Source organism: Mandrillus leucophaeus, unplaced genomic scaffold (assembly GCF_000951045.1).
Source record: "Mandrillus leucophaeus isolate KB7577 unplaced genomic scaffold, Mleu.le_1.0 Scaffold1660, whole genome shotgun sequence".
In the NCBI taxonomy this organism is placed as follows: domain Eukaryota; kingdom Metazoa; phylum Chordata; class Mammalia; order Primates; family Cercopithecidae; genus Mandrillus; species Mandrillus leucophaeus.
Genome location: NW_012101655.1, coordinates 195,779 through 205,125, shown reverse-complemented (window position 1 = coordinate 205,125; position 9,347 = coordinate 195,779). Strand labels below are relative to the sequence as shown.

Below are 9,347 nucleotides of genomic sequence, written 5' to 3'. Positions count from 1 at the left end.
AGCGGCCTTCCCGGCCCGGGGCGCTCCCAGGTACGGAGCAGCTCTAAGGGCCCCAGTCCTCCTTGGCGAACGCTTCCCCACGGCCTTCCACGCGTGCCGAGGCCCGACGTTGTCTGCGGTCCCCACCCCCGGTTCCCCGAAAGCATTCCCCGAGAGGGCCGCGTGACCGGGTAGGGACGGGCCCGGAACCGGGTCTGGAAGGTGTCTGCTGGAATCCTTTGTGCGCCCGGCTGGGGGAGGGGCCGGGTGCGCGGTCTCGGAGTTCGCCGTCCCGGGCGGGAGGAAGTAAAAATCGCCTCCCCTCAGCAGCCCTCTAAAGCGAGACCCTAGCAACCAACCACCTCTTTTCCACCGATCCCTTTAAAAAGACAGAGGGGAAAAAAGCTCGCAAGCACGCATTTAGAGGCAGGTATGCCCATAAATGAGTCACAGCAAGTCTATTGTTCCTTTTTGTAGGCTGTCTGTACATATCTCGGCGATAACCATAAATTTCATGACGGTTCCTATTTAACTCTTAAAAACAGACGCTTTTCAGATGGTTTTTCAGTATATAGCAAGTTGTTGTACAAAGGAAAGAAAGCATCTAACGCCCGGTTTTTTTCTTTCTCAGAGCAAACGAGGCCCCTGAGAGCTCCACCTAGTTCACAGGATAAAATCCCACAGCAGAACTCGGAGTCAGCAATGGCTAAGCCCCAGGTGGTTGTAGCCCCTGTATTAATGTCTAAGCTGTCTGTGAATGCCCCTGAATTTTACCCTTCAGGTTATTCTTCCAATTACACAGTAAGTACCCCCTTTTTCCTACAACTCTGGGTTAATTTACTGGAATAATGTGATTATTTGTTAATCAGAGTATGTTTGTGCTTTCTGTACTACACCTAAAAAATTTTTTTATTGTGAATGTTTTGAATTATTGAGCTCAGAATGAAGCAAAGCTGATTCAGGAATATATTTTGTAGTTATATTCAAGGTATTAGAATGTAAGCTTGAGAGTACACATCTGTGTTCTTGTTTCTAGTGATTATTCCATTATATTAAAATAGACATAGTTTTGGTCCTAATTATTGTATGCAGAAATGTCCTACGGGGTTGTGATAAAGTATTTACATAGGTATAAAGAACGTTTAAACTTTCAGTTTTTCTTTGTAACTTATATAACAACTTTAAAACATAGTCACTTTTCTTAAATAGTCGTACAAAGCACAGTTGGAATATGTAGAAAGGAATTTGTTGTACTGGATAAACCCAGATGAGTAAATGCATAGGGATTAATTGTAGAGAAGTGGGAGGGAATCATTGAAGAAATGATTGATGATACTTTAGCTTAAGTCCTGTCTTTCATATCTTCTTAGTTTTATTGAAGTATAGCAGAGAATACTGTACTTAAGTGTTAGCTCAGTTTCATAGAGTGAACACTCAACTAACCAGCATCACAGTCAGGAAATAGAACATTATCAACATCCCAAAAACCCCCTCTGTCTCCTTCCAGTTGTTCTGATGTCCAAGTATAACCACTGTTTCAACTTCTTTGGATAGTTTTGCCTGTGTTCAAAGTTTATATAAATGAAGTCATATAGAATATTTTCTTTCTCACTTTCACTCAGTATCAAGATTACTCCATATTGTAGCATATAATTGGAGGTGACTTATTTTTGTAACATTCCATTGCATGAATATATCCCATTTGTCTGACGAACGTTGGTAGCTTTCACTCTTGGGTTATTATGAATAGGGCACATTCTGTGTCTTGCTGGCTGTATGCCTTTATTTCTGTTTGGTATATACCAAGGAGTGGCGTTGCTGGGACTTAGGGTAGCCAGCTTTAGTAGAGACTGCCATGTAGTTTTCCAGAGATTGTTCCCCTGTACATTCTGAGTAGTGTATGATTTCCAGTTGCTCTACTTCCTGGTCGACACTTGGTATTTTCTATTTAAGTTTAACCTTTCTGGTGGGCGTATAGTATCAACTTGTGGTTTTAATTTGTATTTCTCTTATAACTGATAATGGCACACCTTTTTTATTACCTCTTTTTGGTTCTCCTTCCATATTTTACAGTAAAAGTATAGAAAAGCTATGTTCCATGTTTTAGATACTCCATGATTCTTACACTGTATAGGAAAAAGGTTTGGGATTGGAAAGAAAAAGATATAGCAGGAAAAGCAATTGATACAGGGTGAAAAAGGCCATCTATCTTGTGAGGCAGGAATGAGAGCGTCTTGAGACTTGCCAGAAAATTGTATTTAGCTCACAGAGGAGAAGAACCATTAGAGTGCTATAAGTAGTTGAATAAACTCTTAAGGATGCTTGTTCTAGCAGCCACAAGCAGGTTCCCATTTATTTTCTTCCCTATTGACTTGGGCTATTTTATGATGGAGGTATACAGGGGTGTGTTTGTAACAATCGTGTATCAACTATTTTTACATGGTTCAAGTGACTTTGGGGCTGTAGAGCAGTATATAAAGTAATGTTAGTCCACTTACTTTGAGCCACTGCATCCTTTAGGCATTCCTTGCCATCCTCTTATAGATGAGCACCTCCTGTGCTCAATTTGCCAAAACAGATTGCAGCCTGGCACCTGGAAACCTGTGTGGCCTGCAGGTGTCTTCTCTGGCCCTGAATGGGTTTGTTTTTTCTTTTAGTTGTTTTAATTAATTACCAATACCTAAATTAGATATTAGAAACTTGAATCATAAAATCTGGCCTTAGTGGACTGGCATTGTGATACAGCAAAAATTGGTTGTAGCTGAGTAGAGGCATTCTCTTTAGATGGAGTCTGTGAGCTCTAATTTGCTTTCTGGCTTATTTCATTCATTTGTAATCTACCTGAATTCTACAGGCATTCAGGCTTACTACCCCTATTCTGGTATATTCTCTAGCCTTACTAGTTTACCCTAATCTTCACTCATAGTTAAGGCTAAAAAAGTTTTTCTCAATCCAATTAGCCACAGAACAGCAGAATCCTTTTTTCCCCCTGACTCTTAGGACGAGCTCTTGTTGCAAAGTAAATGTATTCCAGTGGTGGCCATAATCCAAAGTTAGCTACGTTCACTCACTCGTTCAACAAATAGTCAAGTACTTATCATGAGTCAAGCACTGGTGATATAGCAACAAACAAAATGGACAGAAATTCCTGTCTTCATGGAGTCTCTGTTCTAGTAGTCTCCTGTCTCAGTTTCCAGACATTTATTGAGTCTGCTTTTGTTCTACACATGAAAATCTGTTTCCTGGTATCCTTTTTCTAACAGCCTTTATGGTAGTCGTCTGCTGTGCTTTCTTAACTCCTTCAAGGCACGCAGCCTTTTTATCTTCAGTTCTTCCTCTAATCCTGCTGCTAGAATTTCCTACTTTCCATGCCTTCTTACCAGTGAGTTGCTATATCCATTTATTCCTGGCCATTGTTTCTTCTCAGACAAACCATTATGCCTTGAATATTTCATCACAGGTCACTTACCAGAGCCAAAAATTTAACATAGGAATTCATAAAGCATTGATTAAGAGACAGAAGTTCCCTCCCTCCCCTGCAAAACGAGCTTTTTTTCTAAGAGAATCCCTCTTCAAGTTACTTCCCAGGTTTTCTTCTGCCTTGCAGTAGTATCATTCTCCAATAGGTAAAATTATTCACTGTCTCTCACTGTTCAAACCTCTGCAGTCTGATCTCCCTAATTATATTGATACTATTTTTGTGACTGATGTTCTTCCGATTTTTAAATTTATCCTCCTAAATCTCATTTTAAAACTTTAAGCACAGTAGGATCTATTCAGTTTATAAGTCCCCATGTGCCAGGTCCTGTGCTAGGTGCACAGGTACCTTTTTAGTCTATCAGAAGCTCCCTCTCATTTTTATAAGAACTAAGTATTTAAGGTATTAATTTTGTTCTTTTTTCTCTCTGAGCATAATCTCCTTCATTCCCAAGACTCCGCAATGATTATCCTCTTCCAGATTTCAACCTATGAATTTATTCTGTAGCATTTGTTGTTGTGAGCACCTCTTCTCCCCTACCTCTTTGGCTTCTGTGGCAGTACTTTCTTTATCCTCCCAATTTGCAGATCATTCCTTTTCCCCTCAGATGACTGTTGGTGATGTTCTTTCTTCCATTTTATTACCTCCTTTGCTAATCCCACCTATTCCCTAGAATCTATCACTTATGTGCAATAACCCTGACATCTTATTCTTCCTTTGAACTCTAGGCATACATTTTCATTTGTTTGACCACTTCCTGAGGACCTCACATTCAAATGCAAGTATAAAATCTATACACAGTATAAAAATTATCTCATGCGAATCTCTTCTTTCTAACTAGCTGCTTACACTAAGAACTGGGTGGCATATTGACTCACCTCTCCTGCACACCCTTGCCTTAGTTCAATCCAGCTAGCTAAAGTAGTCTTGACTGTATTCACTCTCTGTAGTGTCTGATCAGTTTTGTTTTTTTCCCACTGTTTTGTAATAGGTTCTCATCTCTTGACAATGTATATAGAGTACCTACCATGAAAAAGTACATTTTCTAATTGATATTGCTCCCAATCTCCCATAGAATTCTAAGAAAAATAAAACTTGAAAATATCCCTGTTTGGAAGCCATTTGATTCCACATTGAAGACTGAAGAAATTTGTGGCTTTAAAAAATCTGGTGCTAGAGAAGTAATGCAGGCTTTGATTCAAACACGTTGGAGTGCCTGTCTGTTCCAAATACTCTATCCCTCCTTTTTTGCTTAAAATGGCAGGCTCTGGATCCTCTGTTCTGCTATATTCAGAGCAGTTCTACTTTCTTCTTTTACTTATCAGATTTTACATTTTCTTAAGAGAGTTCTGTTGATAAAAAAAAAAAAAAAAAAAAGGACTGCAAATCAGTGTTCTAAGCAGCATTTTTGCCACAAAGAATGACATTTGATGGAAACAGGAAATTAGTACCTTCAGCTGGGACCCCTACCTTTGCCTTTCTCCTATTCCTTGTCATTAATAGTGGTAGGATACTACAAGTCTATAAAACTAACAACTGTATATCAAAAACTTAAGACTAGTTTTTAGTTATGAAATTCCCACATGTATGTAGTTAACATTAAGTATATGAATGTGTACAATTATGCCTAACTGCTTTCACAATTTTATAGTGTCAATATTTATAATGGGAACATTTTCTCACTCTAGAGGTAAGTACTGTTGTCTCTTGTTTTCTTAAATGGCTATATGATATTCCATTATACAGATACATGATAATGTATTTAACCAATTCCTTGTTAATGGATTGTTACATGGATTTTTTGGCAATGAACATCTTTGTACATAAAGTCAAAATTGAGTTTTAAGCTTTTGTCATTTGAGTTTCACATAGAAGTTAAAAGTATAGGCTTTGTTCTGCCCCCAATTCTAACTAGTTTTGTGACCATGCACAGTCACTTAAGTTGGTGCATGGTCCTTCCTTGTTCAAACCCTTTCCCCCATCCTGTTTTTCCTACTCCCTTAAGAGCCAGTTTCCTTAATTTGGCCCCCAAAGCCCTCTAAGATCTCTCTCCTTTTCTGCCTCATTGACCTTATTAGTTACCACCCTTCCTTAGCTTCTGTATTCTATTGTCTTTGTTTTTCAAAGCTATTAGGCCTCCTTGGGGCCTGTGTGCTTTTTGTGCCCTTAGAAAGACAGAGAATGTCTTTCCTTAAATATTTGTATGGCTGGATCTTTTTTTCTTTCTCAGTTTATATATTAACTCTAAGAATCCTTGGCTTTTTGCTTTTTATTCATTTATTTTTATTTTATTTTATTTTATTTTTTGTAGTATATTTCAACTTCTAAATACGTCTTCCATCATGGGCGATAAGCTCCATGAGAGGAGAGCCTGAGCCTTGTCTGCTTTATTCATGTCATGGCAGTATCCCATCCCCAAGACAGTCTTTGGCACTTAGTAGACACTCAGCAGCCACACCATTTTGAATGAATAACCAAAGTGACTTAACTACTCTGTGCCTGTTTCTTCTGTGAAGGGAGGATAATAATGCTTACCTCAAAATTTTGTAGGTTAAACAAGAGGCAGGCAAAGCCCTTATGGTGTCTATCACATATCTTATATGCAGCTGGTGGCTATTAGCTTATTAATTGGAGTACCATCCTAGGTGCCAAGAAATACAGCTTTGTATCATTCTTTTTGGATGCTTTTTATACTTTAGCCCATTTATGTATGAATATATGGTTTTTGCGTTTGGAATATGACTCAGTATTCTCCTAGAAATTTAAAATGTAATTCATTTGTTGAGCACTTTGTGCTTTACTATGTGATCTTCACCAGTCTAGGCAAATTTGATTAATTCACTTAATCCTCAGAGTCATAGCTATAATATCTATGATTAGTAAATAATTTCATCAATATTAATACCTCCTATTATAGTAGAGTGTTTAACTTGGGTTCCAATGTGTGACCAAAATTTAATGTATTAGAGTTTATATATCCTTCTATTCAATGAACACTATACGTGAATGAAAAAGGCACATGAATCTGCTATTTCTACAGCTGGTTTTACTTCCTGAGTGCCTCTCATAGTACATGCAACTTTTGCTAAGTATCCCTTCAGTCTCTAAAGATACATAGGCCGGGCTTAGTGACTCTTACCTGTAATCCCAGTGCTTTGGGAGGCCGAGGTGGGTGGATCATTTGAGGTCAGGAGTTCGAGACCATCCTGATCAACTGGTGAAACCCCATCTCTACTAAAAATGAAAAACAAATTAGCTGGGCCTCGTGGTGCATTCCTGTAGTCCCAGTTACTCCGGGAGGCTGAGGCAGGAGAATCGCTTGAACCTGGGAGGCAGAGGTTGCAGTGAGCCAAGATCTTGCCACTGTACTCCAGCCTGGGTGACAGAGCGAGACTCCATCTCAAAATAAATAAAACAAAAAATAAAGATACATAAAAAGTGTACAACATGACCTCCAAATGGTGGTCATTTGAAGTAGTAGCACTATAGTGGTCCGTTTTCATGCTGCTGACAGAGACATACCCGAGACTGGGAAGAAAAAGAAGTTTATTTGGACTTACAGTTCCACAAGTCTGGGGAAGTCTCAGAATCATAGCAGAGGTGAAAGGCACATCTGACATGCAGCACCAAGAGAAAAATGAGGAAGAAGCAAAAGCAGACACCCCTGATAAACCCATCAGATATCTTGAGACTTACTCACTATGACAAGAATAGCACGGGAAAGACTGGCCCCATTGATTCAATCACCTCCCCCTGGGTTTCTCCCACTAACACATGGGAATTCTGGGAGATACAATTCAAGTTGAGATTCAGGTGGGGACACAGCCAAAACCATACCAAGCACCAACAGTAGAGGAACAACTGGACAATTGGCAGTGTTAGTCTTTCTCCTAAGACCGTGTCCTGGGCCAGGCGCGGTGGCTCACGCCTGTAATCCCAGCACTTTGAGAGGCCGAGGTGGGCGACACCTGAAGTCAGGAGTTCGAGACCAGCCTGGCCAACATGGTGAAACCCTGTCTGTACTAAAAATACAAAAATTAGCTGGGCATGGTGGCACATGCCTGTAATCCCAGTTACTTGGGAGGCTGAGGTACAAGAATAGCTTGAACCCGGAAGGTGGAGGTTGCAGTGAGCCAAGATCACACCACTGCACTCCAGCCTGGGTGACAGAACAAGACTCTGTCTCAAAAAAAAAAAAAAAAGACTTTCTCCAACGTGGAGCGTTTCTAAGGGTGTTTTGACCACGTATGACTTTTTTTTTTCCTCTATGCACTCACTGACTCTAGAACTTAACCCCTTCACAAAATGCTTCTGTTTTGTAGTCGTAACTTTTTTATGTGACTGTTCTGGTTTTTTTTTTTTTGTTTTTTTTTTTTGAGACAGAGTCTCACTCTGTCGCCCAGGCTGGAGTGCAGTGGCCGGATCTCAGCTCACTGCAATCTCCGCCCCCCGGGTTTACGCCATTCTCCTGCCTGAGCCTCCCAAGTAGCTGGGACTACAGGAGCCCGCCACCTTGCCCGGCTGGTTTTGTATTTTTTAGTAGAGACGGGATGGTCGCAATCTCCTGACCTCGTGATCCGCCCGTCTCGGCCTCCCAAAGTGCTGGGATTACAGGCTTGAGCCACCGCCACGTCCGGCCTATGTGACTTATCATTTGACTCTGTTTGGAGAAGGTTAAATTTCATCAAGCAATATAGTTATTATTAGATTTTAACTGTTTGGTAAAGTTTAAAGCGCTTTGGGTGGTATTCCAGGCATTGAGATGTGAAAGTTGCTGCCCAAGTCTATTATCTTTTGTAAAACTCACCCACTCAGCCTCCTGCCATTAATGAAAAGGTTGGGAACTGCCAAAGGTGACAGTGGTGGAAACCACATTAGCTAGAAACTACTGCTGCTATCAAGGTTTTGTTAGAAACCTGGATGTAGCAGCCAAAAGATCTTCCATTTACACCATAATGAAATTTTAGTTACTCGAGCAACTTTGTGCATTTCTTTGCCCTTGGGGATTAACAGATGATAAAACTTACTAGGTTTTTGGGTTTTTTTTCCCCCCAATAAAAAAGTTGTCAAACATCTGCAGAAATACAGAGTATTTGGTATAATGAATCCTCATGGCCTCAACAGTAAACTACATGTGGCCATTCTTGTTTTTATATCCCTAGTCCATACTTGCCCTTCCATTTTGAAGCAAATCCTAGATCTTATTTCATTTGTAAATAGATCAGATTCTTAATTTTTGTATTGGCACTGTACTGATATATTGGTTTAAACTTTATTTCTCAGCCATCTTAGAAGTTGACCCAGAATGAGAAGACAATTCCCTATTCGGCTAAACAGAACCTTTCTGCTGTTAATATTATAACATTTCAGCTTTTAGGCAAGGAAGAAAAATAGCTCAATTGACAATTTCATTGATGAACGTAAATTTTTATCATGTGAAGGATCTTTAAAAAAGCATTTGTGCTAGAGACATAGCACTTTGTGTGTTTCAGCCAGTTGCATAGATTAAATTTTTTTTTTCATTTTTGATCCATAGGAATCCTATGAGGATGGTTGTGAGGATTATCCTACTCTGTCAGAATATGTTCAGGACTTTTTGAATCATCTTACAGAGCAGCCTGGCAGTTTTGAAACTGAAATTGAACAGTTTGCAGAGACCCTGAATGGTTGCGTTACAACAGATGACGCTTTGCAAGAACTTGTGGAACTCATCTATCAACAGGTATGTTGGCTTATAGCATGAAATGACCTTCAGATAGCTTCCTTGAAGCCCAAGGATAGTGGCTACTCCTTGAGGGAGACCAGATTCATGATCACCTGCCTCCACACTTAACTCTTTATAGTTTCTGGGAGTTCTAAGTCTGTCTTGTATAAAATTCCTGTAGTTAGG

At 39.9% G+C, this 9,347-nt stretch overlaps 1 protein-coding gene across 2 annotated transcripts in view; it reads left to right on the top strand.

Moving 5' to 3' along the window:
* PAIP1 (poly(A) binding protein interacting protein 1) overlaps window positions 1–9,347 on the top strand; it is a 31,539-nt gene that overhangs the window by 1,157 nt on the left and 21,035 nt on the right. The window contains exons 1-3 of one of the 2 annotated variants that reach the window (XM_011976454.1): window positions 7–30; window positions 611–780; window positions 8,994–9,179. In XM_011976454.1, the coding sequence (XP_011831844.1) occupies window positions 682–780; window positions 8,994–9,179 (285 nt within the window). In that variant the 5' untranslated portion in view covers window positions 7–30; window positions 611–681. Of the gene's footprint in view, window positions 1–6; window positions 31–610; window positions 781–8,993; window positions 9,180–9,347 lie in introns of those variants that run through there. The other variant, XM_011976455.1, reaches the window with a different exon arrangement.